General features: G+C 42.3%; 1 protein-coding gene across 3 annotated transcripts; it reads right to left on the bottom strand.

Moving 5' to 3' along the window:
* Positions 1 to 636: 636 nt before the first annotated feature.
* On the bottom strand, positions 637 to 26998 carry RNF20 (ring finger protein 20). Of its 3 annotated transcripts, none has more exons than XM_004747720.3 (20): positions 26735 to 26998; positions 25453 to 25607; positions 20512 to 20679; positions 20255 to 20402; positions 19919 to 20101; positions 15470 to 15588; positions 13614 to 13760; positions 13362 to 13439; positions 13052 to 13171; positions 11544 to 11723; positions 10641 to 10776; positions 10189 to 10310; positions 9700 to 10070; positions 8384 to 8501; positions 7625 to 7774; positions 4247 to 4459; positions 3028 to 3153; positions 2730 to 2870; positions 1960 to 2061; positions 637 to 1725 (listed from the first exon to the last, which is right to left on the bottom strand). In XM_004747720.3, the coding sequence occupies exons 2-20, from the start codon at positions 25579 to 25581 to the stop codon at positions 1549 to 1551; spliced, it is 2928 nt and encodes a 975-aa protein (XP_004747777.1). In that variant the 5' UTR covers positions 25582 to 25607; positions 26735 to 26998; the 3' UTR covers positions 637 to 1548. The 3 variants fall into 3 exon arrangements, with proteins under 3 accessions (XP_004747777.1, XP_004747776.1, XP_012909275.1); XM_004747719.3 differs by having other exon boundaries at positions 26682 to 26997; XM_013053821.2 differs by lacking the exon at positions 26735 to 26998 and adding an exon at positions 22658 to 22729 and having other exon boundaries at positions 25453 to 25592.
* Between the last annotated feature and the right edge of the window lie 206 nt (positions 26999 to 27204).

The raw sequence follows: 27204 nt of genomic DNA, 5'->3' as shown, positions 1-27204 counted from the left end.
TGGAGGACTGTGTGGTTTCAAAATTCCTTTCAGAATCTGAAAAAAGCTATGAATAACGTACATACAACACAAACAAAATTTTGTATACAATCTGTGGCTATTCCTGAAACCCATTCATTGGCCTCTTCTGTACTAAGAAGCCAGAGTGTCCAAAAATCATCACCCTTTTTGGTAATTATCTCAAAATGTCTCTAAATGCTCTTTATGTTGCTGGGACTTCAGACTAGTTGGGACTAGAGGCTCCCTGCTCTTCCCAACTAGAGGAACTTCCCCTAAATCCAACTTCCCATGAGACTAGTGGTTTTCTGCCACAATATTCCACAGGCTGGGGTGCCTGAGTGGCTCAGTGGGTTAAAGCCTCTGCCTTCGACTCGGGTCATGATCCCAGGGTCCTAGGACCAAGCCCTGAGTCAGGCTCTCTTCTCGGCGGGGAGCCTGCTTCCCTGTGATCTGTCAAATAAACAAATTAAATCTATAAAATAACATACATATATGTGTGTGTGTGTGTGTGTGTGTCTATATTCCACAGGCTGCAGTCCCCCAACGCTAGACAGCTAACTTCCCTAGCCAAGTGTCATGAATAGTAAATAACCAAACCCAAACCACCTACTGCCCAAGAAAAACACAAACACTAAAGCAAACTGAATCCTGCTTTAATTGAAGCTTGGGGAGTATAAAGTCCTACAGAAACATTACAGAGAATCTTCCAGAAAAAAGGGATCACAGCAATCCCTGTGGAGAGGCAGATGAGAGTTAATTCATAGCTCACTAAGGCCTCCCTGTGTCAAGTTTCCAAGTTTCCAAGTTTCAGTCCTGTTCCCCATCCTCTCCAAGCTTGATTTCATTGTAAGATAAAAAGGGCTAATGACTTTGAAATTATTCTGGCCTCAAGAAGTAAGATTTTTTTAATGAGTAGGGCATTTCAAAACTTAAATAACTTCACCATGGAACCCAGCTGACCTTAACAAGTTACTAGTGAATAGGAAATGAATCATCCTGGACATAATTTCATTAAGGCTTCAAACCATCCAGGAAAAAATAGCACAATTATACCATTTTATAATCCAACTTTACAAAAAGTTTACTACACAAATCAAGAAATATTTGTGCCCACAGAGAGCTTATTTCTAAAAGATCTCCCTCACCCCCCAAAATAGTCATATGTCTCCACTCTTCTTTGTTCCCTTCTCTGTGTCGAAAATACCCATTTATTTCTTCAGGAAGAATGGAAATCCAAAATTATACAGTAAGCCTGAAGAAGAAAATGCTGAGAAATCTAAAAGCAGGAAAGAAAGAAGCTGGTGGGGAAGACAAATGAGGGTTGTTTGTTTCTAATTCATTCCAAAACCCAAGACCTGCCTTTACCAGTCCTTTTCCCTGAAGTCATCTAGCTATTAGAGAGGAGAACCTGGACGTAAAGTCTGTGAAGGAAAGGTCGTTGACAGACAAACTGCCCTTAGGTGACAGTCAAAGAGAGAAGAGGTAGAGGTTTGGTGGTTAATGAAGAAGTGCCTGTCTAGCCATTCCCTCTTCTTCTCTTGGCTTGGCTCAACCAATGTAGATGCGATGGAAATCATTAGCACCAAACGCGGCGTTACACTTGGGACATTTGCGCTGACGGGTGTCATAGCGTGTCTTCACACACTCGAAGCAGAAAACATGGAAACACTTGGTCAGTACAGCATCCTTTTTACGCATGTTGCAACATGGACAGGTTAGGCGTGCCTTAAAAAAAAAAAAGAGAAGATCGACCATAAGGGTTTAAATGGCTATCATATGGAGGCAAATAAGCAGAAAACCCACTAAGCACGAAGACAAGAGTGTCCCTCCCCACCAAAAGAAACCATCCTCTGGTTCCCTTCATGTAAAGAACTTGAGTATTTATTCTCCCAGGCTATTAGCAGGCCACTTCAGTCCCGAACAAAAAGGACAGGAAGAAATCACTGCAGTTTTCCTAACCTTGTAATCCTTAATCTCCTCCATCAGGATCTCATCACATTTGGGCACATTGTCTGGTTTCTTTGTGGTCTCCAGCTTCCTTCGAAGTCGAGAGATGTCCTCCTGTGGTAAGACCGCAAACCCATTAGACATACATACTCCCCCAGACCTGCCATTTCTGAAGAAAAAAAAAAATTGCTCCAACTTGAACTTTCTACTCGGCAAAGAAAGGACTTTCTGTCCTTTCCTGGTCCATTATCTCTTAGGAATGCAGAGAACTGGAATGGCAAATACCTTCTTTGTTCCTAAGCACAAAACCATAATCCTATCACCAAACTCTAGTTGCACCTAACTATTGTCAATGCAGTTCTGTAAAAATACAGTCTAAGAATTAAACAACAACAAAAAAAAAGATGAAAAACTTGATAAACTATTTTAAGGTAATTACTCTCAAGCTGAAGGTAAGAGTAGGTTAAAATAACGTACAGATGTATGGATAAGGCTAGAAAGTCATCATGAGAAACATAGGACATGCCCAAAATAGAAAAATTACAGAACTTTAAAATCCTCTAATTTGATAGTGTTGCTGTATTCCATGCCCACCAGGTGGTAGGCACTATGACAGGCTTTGAGGGGAAAGGCAGTGAGGAAAACAGACTTGGTCTCGTCACACAAAGAACTTATAATCAAGGAGGAGATGACATACATTAGACCAATGATTCCTTCATAACATTTCAGAGCTCAAAAAATACCTGAAAGGTGAAACATAAAGAAAACACAATTGCTCTTGCCTGGGCTCTTTTGAAATTGAACATGTCCTTTTCTTTGGTGACACTGTTCTCCACGATCTCATCCTGAAAATCATGGAGCTTCTTCTGAGCCAACTCCAGTTGCGCTTTGAGGTCATCCGCCAGCTGGGCTGCCTCCATCGCCTAGGCGAGGAGGACAAATAGCGTCAGCTGATCTCTAGGGAGGCAAGACGTTAATCCGGGCCACGGTAGAAAGGGAACCTATCATGTCATCAGTGTCCTCCGTATTTGCTGCTCTGAGACTAGCCGTCACTTCAGATGACAGGGTAAGCTATCCTACCTTGCGTTTATTCATCTCTAAGGCCTGAGTCCTAAGACCCAGCTCCTTCTCCCCCGTGCCGATGTTGCTTTGTAATAGATGCTCCTTCTCTTCCAATTTCCTTACTACCTGTAACTGGGCATCAACCTTTGAAAAAGAAAAATCAGATTTTAACACAAACAGGAAAGAAAAAAACTATTAACTGACTAGGCACTGTTAATCCATAGGCCCACAAAGACTCTGTTAGAAATCTCAAATCATCACTGTCTTTACTGAGGAACCCTTCAAAATATATGCAAGATCACAATACTTAAAAGCTTCCCTTTTCATACCAAAAAAAAGTCATGGTTGATGGCTCAATCAAGTTTTAAGAAGCCACTGAAAATTATTTTCCAAGTTGCCAAGAGCAAAAGGAATTACATTTACAGATACTCACCTTCTTCAGCAGTACTAATTTTCAAAGGTTGGCAATTCACACTAGATTAAATTGTAAATTATAGCTCAAACAAAGGCCATTTCTCTCAGAATGGCTAGAAGTTCTAAAACAGTTTTTTTCTTAAAATTCACACACAGGGACACCTAGGTGGCTCAGTTGGTTAGGCAACTGCCTTCCGCTCAGGTCGTGATCCTAAAGTCCCAGGGTTGAGTCCCATATCAGGCTCACTGCTCAGCGGGGAGCCTGCTTCTCCCTTTGACCCTCCTCCCCCTCTCATGCTCTCTCCCATTCTTTCTCTCTCAAATAAATAAATAAAATCTTAAAAAAAAAAAAAAAGAAAGAAAGAAAAAGGGAATTCATGCACAAAGTGGAGTCAAGAGTCAACATGAAAGGCTACAAAATAAAGTCATACACCCACAGACTCTCATCCCAGCATCCAGAGGTAATCAGGTAATCACTCTGTTTCTCATACAGCCTTCCAGAAATTTGTAAAATACACAGCACAAACACACAAAGATGTACACGTTTTTAACATAAAAGGGATAATAAAATCACTTAATAACATTTTCCATACTAGCAGATCCTTATTTGTTTTAACAGCTAAAGTGTACTTCTTTGCAGGGATGTATAATTTATACAATTATTATATATAATAATTATAATTTATTATGCCAAAAATATAATTTACTTTTCAGGGTTTTTTTCTTATTTTAAAAAATGCCACAATAATCATTCTTTAATGCAGAGTTTCATGTAGAAAGTACCCTACTTCAACAGAATTCTGGAAAGCTCTATTCAAATTACCTGAGTCTTTAGAGTCAAAACCTGGTCAGCCAGCTCCTCCTTCTCTTCTTTAAGTAGCTTGTGGATCTGATTGGACTTGATACGCTCCGACATGAGTTTGAAATTTGCATCATCCTTCTCCCGCAACTGCTGCATTAAACGGATATTCTGCTCCTGCATGTCTTCAAAGGCCTGGCCTGTAACATCCATCTCTGAGAGGAGAGCCTCTTCCTCCTAAAATATGGAGAAAGAACCCTCATTTTAATAGGATCTTCTAACTCCAAATGAGCACTGGAAACTAAATAGGATCTTCTAACTCCAAATGAGCACTGGAAACTAAATTTTCCCAGTGTTAATTCAGAAATAAAGTAACCTGCCGACAGAGACTCGGTTTTAAGCAGCTTAGTTTTGTCACTTAGGTTAGCCCAAGGAATACTAAAGAAGCCCTTATTATCTGAAGACACTGGCACCGATGGTCTGATGCTCAGCTGATCTGTATTCAGGGCTGGTTAGAATAGACAAATCTACACACCAATGTAGCAAATTGCTCAAGTAGCCCTTGACGAAGAGAATTTCTATCACAAAACCTCACATTTTCTCACACTTTTCCACAACTGTAATTACCAAATTTCACTACAGACTTTGCAGCTGTACTGTACAACAATCTGATGAGTGAAAAATAGTACCTAAAAATATTTTTGACTTCTATTTTGTGTTATGAGGAGACTGAACATCTTTTCAGATGTGTAAGAGCCATTGGTATCCTTTTCTGTGAACGAGTCACATCTTTTGCCTATTCCTCTACTAAGGTGTTGGGTTTTCCTTTCTGTCATTTCTGGGGAGTTTTTAAATAATAGCAAGATAAGCTCTTTTGTGCTAAGAGTTAGAAATATTTTCTCCCTGCTTGTCATTTGTCTTTCAGCTTTGCGAATAGTTGTTTCTGCCAGATAGAAGTTTTGTGGGTTTTAAGTTGAAATTATCAATTCTTTTCATATTTTTTAAACTTTTATTAATAGTTAAAAAGGTCTCCACCAGGGCGCGTCTGGGTGGCTCAGTCGTTAAGCGTCTGCCTTCAGCTCAGGTCATGACCCCAGGGTCCTGGGATCGAGCCCCGCATTGGGCTCCCTGCTCAGCGGGAAGCCTGCTTCTTCCTCTCCCATTCCCCTTGCTTGTGTTCCCTCTCTTGCTGTCACTCTCTGTCAAATAAATAAATAGAATCTTTAAAAGAAAAAAATAAAGGTCTCTATCATTCCGACTTATAAAGGAATTTGTTTTCTTCTAATGGATTAAAATTTTTAAAAAATATTTTATTTATTTATTTTATAGAGAGACAGGGAGAGAGGGAACACAAGCAGGGGGAGTGGGAGAGGGAGAAGCAGGCTGCCCGCTGAGCAGGGAGTCCCTAGCAGGGCTCTATCCCAGGACCCTAGGATCATGACCTGAGCTGAAGGCAGATGCTTAACGAATGAGCCACACAGGCACCCCAAATGGATTAGCTTCTTTAATATTACAGCTATAATCCATTTGCAAATTATCCTTGTGCAGAGTGTCTAAGTATATATGCAACTTTTTTCCAATATTAGTATTTCTTTTTGCCCTTCCACATTTAATACTTTTCCTTTTCCCCACTGACTTCAAACTGTACCTTTGGTACATACTAAATACACATGTGTACTCTGGTCTATTTCTGGACTTCCTATTCAGAACTAGCAGTCTATTAATCTCAAGCTATCTTACCTCCTGAAACTTCCTGTTTTTATACCTGGTTGAGATAGGAACTGCCACTGCTCTTCTTGTTCGGTTTTATTGGCTATTCTTGTGTGCTTTTCCATATGTACTGTAAAATTGGTCTTAGTGGGCGCCTGGGTGGCTCAGTGGGTTAAGCCGCTGCCTTCGGCTCAGGTCATGATCCCAGGGTCCTGAGATCGAGTCCTGCATCGGGCTCTCTGCTCAGCAGGGAGCCTGCTTCCTCCTCACTCTCTGCCTGCCTCTCTGCCTGCTTGTGATCTCTCTCTGTCAAATAAATAAATAAAATCTTTTTAAAAATAAATAAATAAATAAATAGAATTGGTCTTAGTGCCAAAATCAACAAAACCAAAAATCAGTATTTGTATTGGGATAATACTAAATTTATAATGTCGCTCCATTTCTTACTAGAACCTATAGTAGGACAATTTCCTGATAATTTTTATTTTTTTATTTTTCTTAAAGATTTTATTTACTCATGCAGGGGGAGAGTGCACACGTGCACAAGAGGGGGGCAGGACAAAGGCAGAGGGACAAGCAGACTCCCCACAGTGAGAGGAGCCCAATTCGGGGCTTGATCCCATGACCATGGGATCAGGCCCTGAGTCGAAGTCAGATGCTTAACCAACTGAGCCACCCAAACACCCCGATAATTATTACATTTTTAAAAAGAGCAAGAGGAGTGCCTGGGTGGCTCAGTCGTCTGCCTTTGGCTCAGGCCATGATCCCAGAGTTCTGGGATCGAGTCCCACATCGGGCTCCCTCCTCAGCAGAAGCCTGCTTCTCCCTCTCCCACTCCCCCTGCTTGTATTCCCTCTCTCGCTGTCTCTCTCTGTGTCAAATAAATAAGTAATATCTTTAAAAATGAAAAAAAGAAAGAGCAAGAAAGAGAAAATTGGAAACCACCAGATTTAAGAAAAGCCAAAATCCCACTTTTTTATCAAAGAAATGTATATAGGTTCTAATAAAGTTCCTCTTTTCAAGGTACTTAATCTAAAACTCCTTCACTTTGCCATTTTGTTATTTCTTAGATACAGTGAACATATATAGTTTTTCCATTTCTGGTATCTTTATTATTGAACATTCAAAGTTAATAAAACACACTGGGACTTAAAAATAAAGAAATATATGTTCGTTGTGAGAAGAAAAAATCTCTACAGTTACGTGACCTCAAAACAGCCACAGTTAACATACTAGTTATTTATTTATAACCTGTTTGGGGGCACGTTATTTGTGATCATAATGCATATAAAACCATACACACACACACGTATATATGTGTGTGTGTGTGTATATATGTATATATGTATGTATATATGTAAAGACACACACATTTTTTTTTCATTTAGACTCACTATATCCCTGATTCCAGATCAGCAGAGGAAGGGTAGACACCTCAATAAACAACAACTGGCTACCCTTTTGAAAAAAAAAGGAAGAAGTAAAAATTTAAAAATTTGCCTCACAAATACGTTAAACAAAATAATAAAGAATGAAAGATTTCAGTATAGAAACAAACGTACATATAGGAGTAAAACATATTCACAGAAAGAAAAAGACTGGACTAAAAGAGCATACTGCACTGTCAATAACTTACTTGTCAAGTAACATGTACTTTTTAAAAACCTAGCTACGCAAAGAGAGTGTGCCCACCTGCTTGGCCATGGCCAGCTTCTTCTGCAGGTACTCTATCTGCTCCTCAACGGCCCGGATCTTCCTCAAGGCATCCTCATCAGCCATTTTCTTGTTCTCCTTTTTCTCCTTATCCTCTAGATCCTTGAGTCTTTGCCTTAGATCTTCCAACTAGAGAAGGTAAGGAATCACACACACAAGAAGAAAAAGATATAATACAATTTCAAGAATCAACTGATCCTGCACAGATGGAGGGCCCACAACACCAAAGCACCCTCACAGAATTCGAAAGGGAGAGAACGCTATACTGGCAGGGCACATCACAACACTGCTGTCACTTCCCTCCATTCCCACATGACACACTCGTATGAGGAACGCTGGTAACGAGTGCACACGCACCTCTCCTTAGGATAGTGGTTCTTACCCTTGTTTTTAAGGCCCCCAAATTTTAAGAGAATAAGACATTCTTCCCAAAAGTAATCTGAAACGTAACTCACTGTGTAACAGTGATTTATGGGAAAAGCATTAATAGAAAAGAGAGAAGAAAAAGTCTGAAAAGGTTACTCCGATTCCCAGAAATTGTGATATACCTTACCACATAGTACAGAATACAGAAATCTGTTTTATTTTAGATGGTCTCTGAAAGGGATGAAAATGCTGCTAAGTTTTAAATGCTAACTTTAACGATGAAGAAAGAAACTACATTCTTCAGAAATGTGAAGGAAAATCCCACAAATGCAGACTATAACCAGAATGACAGGTAATGGCAGACTAGATTACCTCTGCCTTAGACTTCTTCTCAGCTGCCATCAGCTGAACTTTGTCTCTCTGTTCCTTCGGGGCAGAGCGGTACATATCTAGCAATAGTTTCATCTCCTTTTGGCTCTCTTGTGCCTTCCTATGATGAGGATGGTAGAGGGAAGTGAAGGTGTAATGAGAAAACACAGGACATCAGAGCAAGGGAATTTAGAATTGAGCAAAATAATTTACAACCGTTCCATGTACACCTTACATCACAGCTCTGAAAGATAATACTCCTCACGGACCATCAGGAAACTTGTGGATACACTCGGAAACTACAGAAAAGCAAGCTCACTAATGGAATCATTTCTCCCTTCAGACTAAGTTCTCCAACATAAAGTTCTAAAATAAACACCTGTGGCCCTACTTAAAGAGGCAAAATTCTAGGGCCCCACTCTTAGAAACCGAGATAGGTCTGTAATGGGGTCCAGGAATGTATTTTAAATAAGTCACCCAGATAATTCTGATACTATACTTGAAAAAAGTATTTGCCTTAAAGAGATCAAGAGGAAGGAATAGAAAAAAAGGGAGAAAACTAGAATCGATAGTGGAGTGATGAGCCATCAGCTGCAGACTGAAACTTCACCTCCTCCCAAATTATCTAACCTCTTAACTATACTTTTATATACCAAAGAAACTCAAATGTTTTGAGCATAGTTGTCCTTCAAATCCAAGTATCAATAAAGGCACAACCACAACCAATGGTAAGCAAGTTGTAACCAGTTCTACTGGTTATGCAGAAAGACAAGGGGCAGAAATGTGATGTTATGTTGGTGTTTCATTTAGGACAGGTCTGTCTTACCATGTCAATGCCTGCAGGAATAAACCTAAGACATCTCTTAACGTGATCTGATACATACACAAACTAGTTAACTGTCGGGTAAATAGACCAACATTGTTCAAGTTAGAGTGATACGAACTCTATCCATTATGATTTAAATTACAGTTGATGCCAGCAATCTGCCAGCAGTTAATTTCAATAATTCTCATGAGTATCGCTTAAGTCATAACACCATGTCCTGTAATTTGGATTCATGAAGAATAAGGCTGCAAGTGCAGGGCTCACCGAGCCCTGACCACCGAGCCAGATGCCACACTAGTCCACGCAAGCCATTTTGACTGCACACTTGATTAAGAATTGAGAGCACAATTAATTGTACATTTAGATACACCTGAGATACCATGACAGCCTGTAAGTCACGCCATCCACCAAACATTGCGCGCATGATGTCCTAACCTCAGCTTGAGTCAGAAGCAGTTACTCTAGAAACAGTTACTCTAAAGTCTGCTCTTACTTCAGTTCAATCTTCAACTGTTTGATAACTTCTGCTTCCTTTTTCCTCCCATCGTCATGTTTCCCTTTCTCTTTATCCTTAGCAGAGTCTCTTTCCTTCTCTGACTCTTTCAGTTTCTGCTTCTCTCGTTCCCTTTCCTTTTCCTTCTCCCGCTCTCTTTCTCGCTCCCTCTCTTTCTCCCTCCTTTCTCGCTCTCGTTCTTCCTCGTCCCGTTTGGACTTGATTTCACTGGCTTCCTCCTGAGTTGCCTTTGCTGCGGAGGACTGGGCAGCTAAGTCCTCGGAATCTTGCTTCAGCTCCACGGGCTCGTCCTTCGGGTCCTCAGTACTGGACTGAGACTGCAGGAGGGCGGTGCCGCTGCGCAGACGTGTCTGGGGGACGAAGAGGGAAGCAAGCGTGTGACTGACGGCAACCAGCCCACTCGGCTCCCTCAAAACCAGCCGTGCACACAGAACAGCTGTTCGCACTTATCTGACCCCTCCTGGTTACCTTGTTCAGGTCAGACTGGGCTTCTCTCAGTTTCCGCTTGTACCTCAGGACCTCGCCTTTCAGCTGGTGGTTGTGATTCTGGAGGCTGCTGATGAGGTGGCGCATCTCCCGGTTGATGGGGCCTGAAATACAGCAGCAGCAATGTTAGGAAGAACTGTGACAAGGGCAAAGGCACAAGAAGACAAAGTGCAGAACACATCAGGGCCCTCTGAGAAACAGGGGAAATTACCAGAGGACCTCCTCCTAAGAAGAAAACAAAACTGGCCAATCTGAATTGAAAAACAAACACCCAGGCTGTGAGCCAGAATGAATCCCAGGGTTTGATTAAGGGTCTTTAAGACATCTGAGCTCCACTTAACACTGTCAGATCCAGATAGACTACACTATGTTGCTGAAGGAACTTTAAGGAAGCTTGCCTTGCAAGCTGCGAGGCGGAGTGAGAATACTCATACCTGCTTGTTCATTGGCGGCCAGCGTCTGCTCAAATTCTATCCTCAGCATCTCGTACTCCTTGCGGACCTGGGCCAGCGTATCTTCCAGCTGGATCACTTCAGTCCGCAGCTTCTTATGAAGACTAACCTCATCTCTCTACGCACAAAAAAGGGAACCAATCAAAAACTCTTATCCAAATGTGGAAACATCATCATGTTCTATTAATATGTTTCCTAATTTTGACCTGTAAGGATCCAAGAAGAAAAAAAAGTGAAACACTAAGAGGGATTACTCTGAAAAGTTCCCACTCAATCGATATTTAATGAGCACCAGGCAGCTACAAAAACTGATCTGAGAACTGGAAGGCTATTACAGAAATGAGGGAAATAGCCCCTACCTGCGAGAATGTTATAATTTACAAGGAATACCAAACAATAAAACAGAAGGTAAACGTATGTATATACGTAAGGTAAGACATATTAAATTCAATTCATTTGTCAGACATACAGTAAAAGACCAACTATGACAACAAATATTATCTTAAGGACTATGGAAGGTATGCAGTTGAACACATGAATGCAAGTTTTTGCCTTTAAAAAAACGTATTTACATTTGCCCCAACACGCTATAATGGCTTATAAATGGCACTATTCTTGCCACAGAAAATCAGGTGCTCTGTCTCCTTTATCACTGTCTCTTTTGGGTACGTGTCTGTTGTCCCACACCACAATCTAATGGTCACTACTCACCCCGCCAGACTCTCTGATCCCAAATGGCGGGATGCCCGCCATCCAGCAGAATAAAGACCTACGGCCACTCCATACATACTTGCTGAACGAGCAATAATCACTCACGAGAGGGTAAAATTATAAAATTTATGAGGCAGAAAAGCTTATATACAGAAGACAAAGTGAGGCTATTACCTCAATGAGTTCAACTTGGCGCTGGTGGGTCCCCCTGGTGCCATGAAGCAGCGTCCGAGCCTCATCCAAATGCGCTTTCAACTGCAGACTCTCGTTGTACAGGACGGAGAACTGCGACTGCATACAGCGGTACTCTGGGGTCTCCTTAACCGCCTCCTCCACCGCGCTCCGCAGTTCCACCTGAGGAGGGCCCAAAAGCCAGTCAGAAGCAGAAGCTAGCGTCTGCGCCCTGGATGCCAGATAGGAAATAAAATCTTAAACTCAATGATGTCCTGTGCAGTTGAGACAAGCTTTTTGCTTGATTTTTGTTTTTTAAGATTTTATTTGTCAGAGAGAGAGAGAACATGCAAGAACACACATTCAGCGGTAGCAGCAGGCAGAGGGAGAAGCCAGCTCCCCAGTGAACAGGAGCCAGATGAGGGACTTGATCCCAGGACCCTGGGATCATAATCTGAGCCAAAGGCAGGCACTTAACCGACTAAGCCACCCATCTTCCTTACAAAGATTATGAATTGTATTTGCCCACCCTTCTAGTTCTGTAAACTCTCTATCAAATTAAATCTGACCAGCCAAGAGGTGACAGCAGGTACCTGTGTTCTCCACCCAAGAACTGTTTTAATTGACATGTATTTTACATTATATATCAACCTACACCAATGACACTAGAAGATGCCTATGAAATTTGTCAGACCTGGGAACACAGAAGAACCCTATGAAATTTGTCAGGATGTTTAATTCTTAAAACACAGTTGAGGAACCCCATCACTAACTTGTTCTTTTTATTAACAGTCACAGAGAAATAGATTTTCAATACTGGATTAAAAACAGTTATGCTTCTCTTAAGCAATGGCTTGCTTTAATTCTCCACTTTAACTGATTTAACTCAGGTTGGTTTTGTTTTGTTTTGTTTTTCAGTTTGAACATCTTTATTTACCTAGAAACATGAAATTATAAAAGACATGCAGCTATGACTGAAAAGGGGGCAGGAAGCCTTTCAGGATCTATTTTCTTCCCGGCCCCCAAGAACATGGGGAGAGAAAAATTCTAACAGGCAGGTTTGAAAACCAACAGGAACCATCACTGATCATGTTTCTTTCTCTGATCTGGCAGCTAGGAACAGAAGAGCCAAATTCTGTGACCCACATTTGGCAATTATGGACACTAAGTAGCCTGCCTGCTACAAGATGTATGTGCTCCTTGCACAGAACTTGTACACGAGCCCCGTTTTTTTTTTAATCCATTTTGGATCATCACCCCAGTTTACCCTACTCATTTTTCTCAACAATTCCTAAGTTAGAGCACCTTGATTCAGTCTACATATTTCTTTATAGGTTGTCTTAGATACTTTTCAGAACAAGGTACAGTATAACTAACAAATAAATAAATAGACATACCAACAAAACCCACATTTTTCTTTTCCCTCGTAAGTTCTGAGGGCCAACCAGTATGTATGTGAATTGATCAGCGAAAAGTTTCATTTTACGGCCCTTCAGAAAGGTGACTCCTACCTTCAGCTTCTCATTTTGGGTGGTGACCTCCTCCAGGTCTTGCCGAAGTTTCTCCAGCTCACAGTGACGGTTCTGAGCCAGCTCTTTGTTCTCCTCAAGCTCTGCATTCATTTCCTCAAACTGGAGAGAGAAAGGAAAATAGCAAAATGAGCAAAAAGAATTTTTATATCATTCCCAGTCCTAAGCTTCCACCTTCACCTTCCCATTCTTCTAGCCCAACCCCACTCTGCCACTTGTGAACTCCTAAGTACCAAGCACGACAGCTGACACGAGGTCACAAACGTATCCCGAGTTGAGTCGCGCATCTTACCTTCCGGGCATTGATAGTGATCGTGCCGCCATAGAGACTGCTCCCTGCTCCGTATACCTTATAGCCTTTCGAATTCACCTATAGGAAGGACAAAGATTTTAGTGAGAGGAGACCCTAAAATTTTATTCTGACAACCAAAGTACTTTCAAGAGTCCATTTTGTTCCCAGGTACTACTACCTGGGTCCATCCTTTCTGAGTAGACTCTTTAAAAATGAATCTAGTCTCTAAACTGTAAATGAAAAAGCACTTGCCCGCTCCAGAACTTCTGCTAAGTGGCGGTTGAGTCGCTGTTCCCTCTTTCGAATTTTGTCAATATCCCACTGCAGGTCATCAATCATGGACTCAAGGACAGACACTCGTGACTCAGCTGTCTCCACTTTACTCTGCAACTTAGAGAACTACAACCCAAAGACAGGTATCCAGAAAAAGAAAGCCAAAAAAAAACCCAAGTTAGAAAAGCAATACCTCCCATCACTACCTTACATCCCAAATCTCACAAAATTAACCCCTGCTTATGCAACATTATAGGCAAAATTAAATTGGAGCTGCTTCACCTTCTTCCCAATGCATGAATATAAAAATGAAATCATGAAAACTCTAATTACAAAACTGTTAAATGTTCACATTAATATATACCCTTTGTGTTGGTTTTAAAAAATGGTCCCCAAAGTCTTTGGCAGTGGTGGCACTGGCTCTCCTCTTGAATCTGGGTTAAGTTCAGTGACCCGGTGGAAATGATGCTACGCAACTTTGAGGCTATGTCTGAAAGGCCATGCAGGTTCTGCCTGCTGTTCTTGGAACATTCATTCTCTGGAAGAAGCCAGGTGGCATGTAAGAAGCCCATCCCTGACACTGCCACGTTGGCGCAGCAACATGCAGGCTTTCCAGGGGACGACCCACCACTGTGAGCTCCCCACCAGCTGACAGATAACATCAACCGTCAGCCACGAGAGCCACGGTGGACGTCAGCTCAGCTGAGCAAAGCAATGTCTCTCTCCAGCTTAGTAATGCTACACGAGATTTGGGAAAGGGCCAGAAGACGTGAACCTTCTCATCTTTGTCACACCTAATTTATGTCTCAAACATTAAAAAAAGTTATTTTATTTTTCTACTATACCCCAATTGATTCAGAAGCACTGCTATCCTCTACTATGCATATATTTTAAGGCTAATGAGAATCCACATGTATTAACAAACTTCCCAGATGATTCTCATGCAAACAGCCAGCACGGACCTTGGCACTTGAGTTTACAAAGTAAGAGCATAAAGAAGAACATGGGCTTTAAAGTAAAACACACCTACATCCAAATTACAGTTCAATCACTTGCTGGCTCTATGTTCAGACCAGTTACTAACCTCTTTGAATTTGTTCCCTTAGCAGTAAGATGGCAACTGCTTGACCATCAGAGAAGATACTAAAGTACTGAAGTGCTACGCACTAAGGAGATGGTAACTACTAACTTACCAATAAGCACAGGGTATGGGCGGCCAAACTAAAATACATCAAATTTCAACACAATATCCTTTCAACTAAACTGAAATGATAATCAGGGGTGTCAGAAAAAATCTTAAGGGCCTATTATCATTTTATCTCAATCACTGTATATAAATAAATGAATACCCAAATCCTGATGCGGTTTGGTCACAGCACTATTGATGCCCAAATCTGGATGGAAAACACACATTCCTCAAGTTCCCAGCCCATCATCAATACAGTAGTTCCTACTGACCCATTCTCAGATGAATTTCTACCAACCCATCCCTCAGTAACATAGTACGTGATATTTTATATCTGGGGTATTATTTGATTGCTGTGTTGTTGCACAAAACCCCACATGATGGTATTTCTTCCTAAAAACTAACATCGTAAAGTTGTCTATTCAACAGAGGCACAAGTCTAGGAAAAGCATTCGATTTTTTTTTTCCCTTAATCTTTCCTCAGATTTCGATTTCTCAGATCTGGCTGTTCACACCCACCCTGCATGCTCTTTAATATTAAAATAGGCTTTCAAAATACAGCCAGATGATCCTCAAAGCACTCAAAATGCTAAATCAATGTCTGCCGCAGGCCACAAGAAAGTACCATCTCTTCTTTCAGGTCAAGTACCTCCTGAGACATGGTGCGATGCTTCTCCTGAAGTAGGTCTGTCAGTTCCTGTAGCCTCATGTTCTCCTGGGCGAGAAAGGAATTCAGCTCCTGCACCGCCTCCTCCACGATCAGATTATCTGAGGGAGCAGAACCGCACTTCAGTTTAATATCTATAGTGTCATATTTTAAAAGTGCGCCTCCCACCAAATATTAACATGCATGTCACTTTATTTTCCTGAAAACCTTCAAGAAGTAGGTTGGTTTTTATTATCTTCACATGACTGATTAAGTACCCAGCCCTTAGATGACCTGCTTAAAGAAATGAGCCAAATTTGTGCTTCAGTAGAGGATGACACAGAGCCAAAGTCCCCTAACTCTCATCCCTTTCTACAAAGTCAAAATGCTGTGAGAAAAGAAATGGAGGTTCTGTTACTTTATTCGGATAAGACACAATCACCTAAAAAACTGCATTTTAGAATTGTAGACAAGATAGAGGTATCTCTCATCAGTGACAGTCTTCATAGCAATAAAATTCTATTTCATAAGGCTATCACAAATTCCTACTATTCACTAACACCAACATGCAGCATCTCTCTGTTGAGAGCAGGGGGAGCAGAGGGCAGAAATTTCCTGACTCAAATGAGCACCCATAAAATCACAAAGAATGAAGGTAAGAGCCTTGAATCACTTAACATAGTCCAGAATACGATGCTAGGGGCACTCCTGAAGCGCAAAAGCCAAAATGTACACTACAATTTACAAAGAAGGTAGATAAATATACAGAACTTATTACACCAAGTAAATATGTTTAAAATTAGAGTCACAAATATAAATGCTCAAATCCAAATGTTAGCAAGTGAAATCAGATACTCTTCAGGATATACAGTGCCCTGTAGAGACAAGTTACCAGAAGGGAAAACTGTGGGCTTTCCTCCTACCCTCTGGCATGTGGTGGAGAAACACCATACACAACAGGCTGGCCATGTGGTGGGTTTTGTGGTTTTCAACCAGGACTGCCTGTAGAATTACTTGTGGGACTTTTAAGATTAGACAATTCCCTAGGACCCATCCCACACCTACTAAATAAGAATACCCACAGGTAGGGCCAAAAAACATATGCTCCAAAAGCTCTTAAAGTGATTCATAACCCAAGTTAAGAACTGGGAGCTGAATTTTTGTCCTTTTAATATCCTGAGATACTCAGAATGAGTCCTACAATATATTAAGAGCTCAATAAATACTTACTGAATTAATAAACAAGCTGATAAATCCAATTCTTTTGAATTCAAGGATAAAATAAACATGGGGGGGGGTGAACTGCCAAAAAGGTATAGTTGATGCTATAATTCATTCTTTATAGATCTTTATCTTTTAGCAAGTTCAGCTTATCTACAGCAATTGCCTTTTATGCTATAAAAAATAACTCAGTGATTTGTAACTTATAATTAACGTTTTTATTTGAACTTAAACTCTAACTTTAAAGCGCATGCCATCAAAAATAATTTTAAAATACTGTTCAGTATACTACCCATTTCAGTTCATTTTTAAAGGTACCAGTTATTTTACTTGATATTCATTTATAAAATCAAGTTTAACACTGGCATAATCTCTGCAATGACATATTACCTGCATATAATATGCATACCAGTATGTACCATGATACGCACGGTTCATCCATGTGGCATATTATAGGATTTAACCACACCATCCAACTGTTCTAGTACAGTCAATGGAGAAAGTATTAACACCCAGCTCAGTTTACATTAGGTGACAGGGAGGATTTATAGCCACTCATTCATCATAACTAAGCACGCACTAGATAGCAGATACAGTGCTAGACACTGGAGAAACGAAGAGTGAGCCAAGGCACTGCACCAGGAGACAGAACCCACAAGAGGATATAACATATGAATAAAAAAGCCTGGGAGGACATGAACCACACTCTTCTTACAAAATGATCATTTTGGAGAAGTAGGAGGGGAGGGCTGCTAGAGTCCACTTGTACGTATTTCTGATTAGTGTATTCCAAAACTGGTATCTAAATAATAAAGTACACTAATATGCAAATACATTATTGGAAAAGCAAAAGAAACCCTTTCCCATCAAATTTTCACAAGGTATTTTACATCCCTCACCTTTTAATTCTGTTGACAATTTAGCCAAGTAGCCTTAAAAAAAAAATTAAGAGTAGGGGCGCCTGAGGGGCTTAGTTGGTTAAGGGTCTGCCTTAGGCTCAGATTCCTGGGACTGAGCACTGCATCAGGATCCCTGCTCAGCGGGTAACCTGCTTCTCCTCTCCCTCCCACTCTGCTTGTGCTTGCTCTCTTGATCTCTCTTGCTCACTCGCCCTTTCTCTCAAATATAGCTTTTTTTTTTTTTTAAGATTTTATTTATTTATTTATTTGACAGGCAGAAATCACAAGTAGGCAGAGAGGCAGGCAGAGAGAGAGAAGAAGCAGGCTCCCTGCTGAGCAGAGAGCCTGATGCGGGGCTCGATCCCAGGACCCTGGGATCACGACCTGAGCCGAAGGCAAAGGCTTTAACCTGCTGAGCCATCCAGGCGCCCCTCAAATAAATCTTAAAAAAAAAAAATTACAGAAGGCACCTGGGTGGCTCAGTTAAGCATCTGCCTTTTGCTCAAGGTCATGATTCTGGAGTCCCAAGATCAAGTCCTGTATTGGGCTCCCAACTCAGCAGGGAGTCTGCTTCTCCTTCTGACCCTTCCCCCTCTCATGTTCTCTCTCACTCTCTCTCAAATAAATAAAATCTTAAAATAATAATAATAATAATTTAAAAATTCTTATTTGCCTGCCCAATGGTTCATTACATTCAACATATTACTATCAGAAACAAAAGGTTAAACATCTTTTTTTTTTTTTTTTTAAAGTAGTCTCCGGGATGAATGTGGGACTTGAACTCACAACCCTAAGATCAAGAGTCACATGCTCTAAGCCAGCCAGGCACCCCAAAAGGTTAAACATCTTAACAATCACAGAAATTATGCTATTACAACTAGAGCATGATTATTAAAAATGTGAATTCAGGGCATTTAAGAAGATGCAACCTGGCTACACAAATACTTTACTATATAACGTACAATTTTAAGTTTCTCCATTAACACTAACTAGTAATATAATTATTTCAAATAGACACTTCTCCATTCATATAATATTTTCTTTTATCTTTTTATTTTTTTTGAGGGGGGAGGGGAGAAGAGAGGGAGCAAAAGAATCTTAAGCACATGGAGCCCATTGCAGGGCTCAGTCTCATGACCCTAAGATCAATACCTGAGCCAGAATCAAGATTTGGGACGCTTACCAACTGAGCTGCCCAGCCACCCCTCTTTTATCTTTTTAAACACAGAGACCATCTAACAACTCTAAAACCTGAGCCAACTCTTTTCAAAAATATTAGAGATGGGGTGCCTGGGTGGCTCAGTGGTTTCAAGCCTCTGCCTTCCGTTCAGGTCATGATCCCAGGGTCCTGGGATTGAGCCCCACATTGGGCTCTCTGCTCAGGAGGGAGCCGGCTTCCTCCTCTCTCTCTGCCTCCCTCTCTGCCTACTTGTGATCTCTGTCAAATAAGTAAATAAAATCTTTTTAAAAAAAATATTAGAGATAACAAATAAATAAAAAACAAGAACATATCAAAACTGACTCTTTGGGGGCACGCCTGGGTGGTCATTCAGTTAAGTGTCTGACTCCTGATTTTGGCTCAGGTTATTATCTCAGGGTCATGACATTGAGTCCTGGGTTGGGTTCCACGCTGGGCATGGAGCCTGCTTAAGATTCTCTCCCTCTCCCTCTGCCCATCCCACCCCCCTGCCCCACACTTTCTCTCTCTCTCTCAAATAAATAATTATCTTTACGGGCACCTGGGTGGCTCAGTTGGTGAAGCATCTACCTTTGACTCAGGTCATGATCCCAGGGTCCTGGGATCAAGTCCGGAGTTGGGCTCCCTGCTCAGCAGGGAGCCTGCTTCTCCCTCTGCCCCTCCCCAGCTCATGCTCTCTCTCATTCATGCTCTCTCAATCTCCAATAAATAAATCTTTAAAAATAAATAAATAAATCTTAAAAAAAAAAAACCCTGACTCTTGAAGTCAAAGTTCAACATCTTAAAACAAAAAATTTTTAAGTGTAATTACCAATATTTAAAATATCCAAAAACACAGCCATTCCTTAAACAGTAAAATTAATTTTGCTACCTATAAAAGTGTTTAATTAACAGAGCGTATCAGAATGGAGCTTTCCTCAGCTACTTACAGGACCGTTAGTGGCTCAAAATATGAAGAACTTGGAAAATACTAACATGCCATAGCAACGACATTACTGTTATTACTGGTAATACTGGAGACTGTATCCCAAGGAATGGAATCAAAAATAAATACATTAAGTCTGCAACTACAAATCAGCATGCAAAGAGAGCTCTTATTCCTCCCCGCTTCTTCTCCCAGTCTCCCAGCCTCACCTCCACTGTTCAGCTTCCGCGATAAGAGCTCCACTTTTTCTTGTAATTTATCATAGACCGTCACAATCTGGGACACAGCTCGGCGGGAGGACTCCACACGCTCCTGCAGCTGAGATTCCATTTCCTCGCTGGAACTGCTGGCCAGAGTAGCAAGGAAAGAGAAAGCTGGCTCTTGTCCTTCCCCTGTGGACACAGGGGAGAAAAAGAAGCCGTCAACATTATAAAACTGGCAATATCAAAATCTTCTTTCTTTCCTCAAGTGGAAATCCCGAAAGCAGAGCTCTACTTCGGAAACCCACACGGCACGTGGTGGTAGCAGGCACCACAAATACTCACCTCTGTCTCGGTCATCCTTCCGCTCCTGATTGCTATCAGAGTCCGGTTCTGGTTCCGGCACGACAAGGGCTTTTCTCTCCGTGAGGAGATCTCCCAAGCCCTGCTCCAGATCGTAGCGTTTAAGGATGATACGGATGTTTTCATCGAACTGGAGGAGGGTGGGCACCGTTATGAAAAAACAAAAGAACACAACTTGGAGAGAGTGCTAAGGCGAACAAAAATATTTAAAAATCTGAGCAAACAAACAAGTGAGCTACCTGACTCCAGTACCGGTTGACAATCAGCAGTGAGGCATCATCGGTGGCCTGTCTTCGTTCCAGTTTTTCGATGTGCTCACGGAGTTCATCTTCAATGGCCTGCCGTTGATCCAGCATTTCTGCCAGCTTGCGATTTTTGGTTTGCAGTGTACGAATGTCTAGCTCCTCCTGCTCCAGGAAACCAATCTTATTAGTCTCCACAAAGAAATTGGGCAAATCTGCTTTTAAATTCAACAGGGTCATATTAATTAGTAATTTCCAATGACTAAAGCTATTTATCTTTAAATATCTTACAACAAATAACTGGGTAAGTAGGAACAGAGGAAGGAAAGAATGTGCGATGATGGGAAGTAAGAATGACGCTAATATACCAAATTTGGACCGCACCCATCTCACGGTTCTCTTCTCATGAACACTCACAAAGTCCCATGAGGCTCCACTGTCCAGCTAGACCACCTTCTACCCTGATGACCGCTGACATCTATCTCCTCAGCACCGCCCCCCACTCATTTAGGAACCTCAGCACCTAATACCCATGCGGAGAGGTGCACATGTGGTCAAATGATCGAATCCTCTAGCTGTCTAGGCTGCATTCTGAATTCCTTAACTCCGGGGAGTATCTCCCCCATACTATGCTTCAGCCATACATTTCAAAAACCACATCTTGGACTTCTGTCATTATCTGGAACTGTGCCATAAATGAAATCTTAAAATTCTGTGAACAGAATTTCTGTTCCTTTTCCAGGTACCTTGTGCCCTTACCCCCATATACCAGTCCTCATCTAGATCTCCCAGAACCTTGTATTCTCTCCTTTTTCCTTCAGTCCGTCTGTCTCCACTATCTTCCATACCTTGACCTCAGCTTTTATTCAGGATCTCATTCTCCTCTGTTTCTGCAAAAATATCACTCCATCAGTAATTCCACACCTCTCTCAGTATCTTTCACTTTTCTCCCTAATTCCTTTCCCAGGACAAGGTGGGGACTAGGGGTGGGAAGGATGGGGTGAGTATCCCAGGCAAAGAAAAGGATTGAAAACGATTACATTTTTACTTTACCTAGGAATTCATGAATATTTTAAAGTAAGAACTGTTTATTAGAGCACCAATTTCTTGTAATGCTTCCATTTTCTTTCTTCCATTTTGGTTAAAAAATTCTTGATATGTCAAATTAGTCAAGAGCTTCCCAAACATACAGCTAGTAAGACTATTAATCGTATTAATAAATGAAATCCTCAACCTCTTCTCTGAGCCCTCCTTTCCCCCTTCTTGTTCTAACTGAAACCTGGATGAGAATCCTGTTGCCCCTTAAGTTTCTCCAGCACTGGGCCTGGGGGCAGGCAGCCGTCCTCCTTGTTCTGTAATAGCCTGCCATTCCAGGCCATTAGCCCACCTGCCTCCCCAAAACCTCCTAGCTTTGCAGCTCATGCCCTGGTCTGCACCACCTGCGACACTGCCTTCCTGCGCTACTCTATGAATGCCCAGATCACCTCCCCACGTTTCCTAAAGATTTAGCACCTAGCTTATTATACTCTCAAATGCTACTCCTATCACAGTTCTTACTGATTTCAATCCCCATAGAGATTATCTTTCCTGTATCTCAAATCATCAAGTTGTCCACCTTCTTTCCTTCAATGATCTTGTCCTCTGCCTCTCTCAGCCACCAAACTCCCAGTTATTCTTAGACTTAGCTATATGTGTATGCTCTTCATAAGCTCAACTTCAAACACCCCATTCTCCACAAACACCAGCTCACTCTCTTTAGTGTCCTGACTCCCAAAGCTCTGCACCTCCTCCAAGATCTATAATCCATTGGTTCTGTATCTTTCCCATCCTTCACTCCTCTCACTTCCTCAGTCCCTTCTTTATTGAACTTAAATTCTGCAGTAAGTCGCAATCTTGACCTTTTGTAACCTCCTCCTTCCCTGCTTCTTCTTCACACCTACCTGGTAAGAACCCCACCCCTCATAACATCCAACTCTCCACTCCTACAGGCCTACAACCATGCAGCTGAACGTGACCACAAAACATAAAGTATCATGCTGCCTGGGCTCACTTTAAACTCATGATCACAGAGTCAAGTAGGTCCTCAGTGCTGGCCAGCAAAAATAGCCTAGTCCGTTCCCTCATCAAGATGACTACTTCATACCTTCTCCTGTCTCTTCAACCTCCAACACTTCCTCCCCCATCCTCACTCTCAGATGAGTCGCCTCTGATTTCACTGAAAAAAAAATAGAAGCAATCAGAAGAGAATGTCCATAGCTATCGCTCATAACTGCAGCTACGGACCTACCTACAGCTGAACTTACATCCACAGCCTTCCTCTTTGTTGCTACAGATCAACTGCCCCTGCTCCTAGTTAAGGCCAGTTCCCCACCTGTGCGTTATATCACATGCTCTCTCCCCTATTCGTGGAAATCACACCAACAACCATCTCCTCTTTCTGCTACCCCATCAACTTGATCATCTTTACCAATTCATTTCAATCAACATGCTATAATAGCTCCTACTTTGAAAACAAAACAAATCCTCTCTCAACCCCATATTTTCCTCTGGCTAATGCCCCATTTTCTGTGTCTTGCTTTGTATTAGTACTCTTGCCAGGCATGGTCTCTCCCCTCTTTTCCCTAATTCCTCTCCTCTTCTCTTCAGCTCACTGCAATCAGGCTTCTAGAACCACCACTCCATGAACATAGGTCTCACTAAGGCTCTACTGCTAAACCTAATGTCTCAGTGCTCCCCTTACTCAAACCATCAGCAGCACCTGAACAACTCCTTCCTTAAACACTCTCGTTATTTGGTTTCTGGGCCCCCACGGTCTCTTGTTCTCCGCCTACTTCATTTTCTGTCTCTTTGGTCAGTCTCTTCTCATGACGTTGACATGAAAATATCAGTCAATATCAGTGCTTCAGAGCTCTGCTGTCAAACCTCTTCCTTATCTACACTCAGTTAGAGCCTCTAGTCTCATGGATTTAAATACCTCCTACAAAATGATGACTCCCAAATGCACAGCATTAGCCCAGACCTCTTTTCAGAGAGCAGATTGTGGTATCCAGCCACCTACCCCCTCAGATGTCTAGAAACTTTCCCACACTTGAATGTCCCAAATCAAACTCCTCCCTCATCCTCCACAGCTTCCAAAAAAATCTGCTCCTCTCACACTCTTCCCTAGCTCAGTAAGTGGACAGTCCATACTTCCAAAATTCTGGGATCTCATAAACTTCATCCAATCCATCAGCAAATCTGTCAATACTACCACCACAGTGACCCAGGTCACCATGATCCCTCATCAAGATTACTGCAACAGCTTCTTGCTGTGGACACTTTTGTGCCCCATGCCATGTCCCATCAGCCTGCCAGACTTCAACACAGCCATGGTGGAGAGCTCCATCCACACCCCCAGTGTTCCTACCTCAAGCCACCCAGTCTTTTCATTTTTTGTTCCACAACTCAGCTGGCTCACTAGAGCAACCTTGAAGTGCAGAGGAAAAGCTATTGCCTGTAAGAGCAACCTTCAACCAACTGTAGCAGGAATTAGTGGATATATGCCCCAGCTCCCTACCCTTAGAGAGATGAAGTAGAAAGGAAAAGAGGGAGTAGGAATGAGGGAACAACTCTGCTAACTGAACCGATGCTCCTCTACCACCTATTCTCCAAGCATAAGTGACAACATGTTACTCTCCTGCTTAAGACCTTACAATGGCTCCTCACTACTTTGTGGATAAGATCCAAACAGCGATGTATCCTTTCTGCTTCTCTTAGATCACGGGGCTATTCATCCCTATGAACAACATATCCCCCACTCATAAACATTAGAACAATCTGCTCCGTTGGCAATGTCACCTGACAGCCTGAAGTCCAGGGACTGTCTTTAGTTTAAAGCATAGTTCTGGCAAACAGCAGATGCTCAACAAATATTTATATTTATTGAGTTAGCAAATGTCCTTGGGATGCAGAATGTGATTCAGTGTTAAGACAAAATCACCTCCTGGCCAAGTATGGAGCAGCTGAACCCCAGAGAGACTAAGGACACTTCATCAACAATTTACTCTGAATGTTCCCATTATTCTCCCTGATCCTAAGTCTAATTCAAATAAGTAAGAGATGGGGTTTTATAAGCTATACAAATGTAAAGCATTTTAACACCATATCCCCATGGCTGAGTTCCAGAACACAGACTCCTGATCTAAATCCAAACCAATTACAGTGAGCTTCTGATGTCTAATGGACATATAACATTACTCTAAGCTTCTGGTGTGAAACAGTCTAAAGAAACTGTCAACTCCATAACAGCAAGGGCAGAGCCTACTTTATTCACCATTACATTCATAATATCTAGCCCCATAATAATTATCAATAGCTCAAACATATTGCATACTTACCATATTAAAGCTAATGTTTTAAGCCTGTTTATCAGGGCCTCTTTCATTTTATCCTCTCAACAACCCAATGAGGTAGGTACAATAAAAACATTTTATACACAAGGAGAAGAGGCACAGGGAAGAAAAGAAAAAAGTGAGCAACGAAGAAGTGGTAGCACTGAGGGTAAACTCCAGGTCGTCTGAACTCAGACTCTGACTCTTCACCATTCTCTCAGTGATTTTGCTACACTGCCTCTTAGTACCTAGCATCTAACTTTTCAGTGAATGAAAAATGAACGTACAGTTTCCCACTGCTAATGCCTATAATCAAGGTGTATCAGGCACCCCACTCACCAGAGATGAGAAGCACACCTTTGAAAATAAAGACCAAATGTCAATATACTCTTTTCAGAACTGATGACATCATTTCACCTACTTCTGGCTATTTCCCTCTTCTTGTCGAATAAATTTCTCTTACACCAGAAGGCTTCCATAATCTCTTACTTTCAGGTTGCAATTGACAAAAACAAAACAAAACACAACACACACACACACACACTCTCACAGCACTGTTTCCACATACCGTTGAAGAGACACCCCCGAGCTTAATCGTCTCCACGGTGGTCCCTGAATCTTCAACAGCTGTCTTCTTCTCCGGAGGCATGGATGTGCCAGACTCTCCAGCCGCTCTTTTATTTCCAATTCCTGACATCTTTGCACCGGATGACAGCAGTCTTCCTGGTGGGGAAAAAACCCTCAGAAATTTAGGTAAGATATGCAAGAGCAACAATAAAGAAACCACCCACAGTGTAAAAACTAGCAACTTTTCTAGCCAGCCTTTTAACCAAAATCCATTAACTTCATACCAAGTGACACAATCTCCAAATTCCTCTTGGAAAGAAAAAAGTAACCTGTGGAGCAAGAGTCAGGGCTGAATTTACACAACCACCAATTTCTAAATAGGGTGCTGATAAGAAATAAGACAACGGGCAAAGGATGAAGACCCCAAGAAAAATGTCAGAGAAATCTCACTTCCTGAAATGTCAGAATCAGAAAAAGAGTTTGATTAGGAAAGGAACTAATTCTATTGTGTTGGAAAAATCACAGAGCTGAAAGAGATCTCAGAAATGTCTATTAAATCATTAATACTGAGCAAACAGTGTATCACCAATGAGGCTCAATTTCCCAAGCCAGGAATACGAGTATATAATAATCACCGTGCCCCTTTCAAGGAATGAATAAGTATAGAAAGAACGTAGCACAATGCCTAACACGAAGAATGCACTCAGAAAAACTAGCTCCCTTTCTTCGATTTGCAGTTTCTCTCCTACTCCCAAACGTTCTCCTCATGATGTCGCACAACCCTAAGGAGAGCCCAGACCTGACAGTGAATCACCCTTCTACCTCTCAGGGAGCCGGGTTGCCTTGAAGGAGTTCGCCCAAGGGCTTCGGTCTCCCCCTACGTACAGTAGAGGCTACCTAAACTGCCTCCCAGGGTTTCGGAGCTCAAAGGAGGAGAAATGGATGCTAAAGCACTTGCTGCTTCAGAAAGCAGCCCTGCCATCACCGAGACTACACACCACCCTGCTTCCGATTCAAGCTCCAGAAGGGGTTACTGGCGGCAGTAACCGAAGTGGGAGCTTGCCTGGACACAGGACACAGAGGGGCAAGACAGGGGCCGCAACACGACTCGCGAGGAGGCAAGGACCCCAGGCTCCCGCGCCGCCAAACGCAGGGAAGCCCCGGAGCCCGAGAGGGTGGAGATACCCCAGGGCCCGCACAGTCCCGCAGCGCCCTCGCCCGTGGTCTCACCTGGGTTCTAGCAACTCGCGCGGCTGGGCTGCGGAACTCAGGCAGTTACTCACCAAGGTCCGCTCAGCGCCCCCACGGCTCACCCCTGACCCTCAGGCGAGGACCCATCGAAGCTTCCGGGAAACGAGGCCAAGAAAAGGAAGAAGGGAAAGAAGAAAAGAAGGCGCTCCAGCGCCGCCGGGCGGAAGTGACGTCCCGCGAGGGCGCCGAGCGCCCGGAAGCAGGTGCCGTCTCCGTAGCAACGCGAGGGAGCCGACCTCAACCTGCGCCGTGTCCCCGCTGGCGTGGGCGAGAGGGCTCCTGACTTTTTAGGCTTGTTGGCCTGTGTTACTGCGACCTCGTTTTTGCTACTGAAATAAAGTGCCTTGTTCTATTGCCTATTACTGGTGCGATGGAGACTCGTTCGGACTGCCGATTGGCCGACGGGCCTGTCAATCTCCGGGCGGAGGGACCTAGCCTCAGGCACCTCAGGAAGTTGTTACTGCCGGCCCCTTTGTGCTGAAATCGTCCTGGAGAAAATCCA

Source organism: Mustela putorius, unplaced genomic scaffold (genome assembly GCF_011764305.1).
Source record: "Mustela putorius furo isolate JIRA1106 unplaced genomic scaffold, ASM1176430v1.1 tig00000580_pilon_pilon_pilon, whole genome shotgun sequence".
Taxonomy (NCBI): Eukaryota; Metazoa; Chordata; class Mammalia; order Carnivora; family Mustelidae; genus Mustela; species Mustela putorius.
This window is presented reverse-complemented; position numbering and strand designations above follow the sequence as displayed.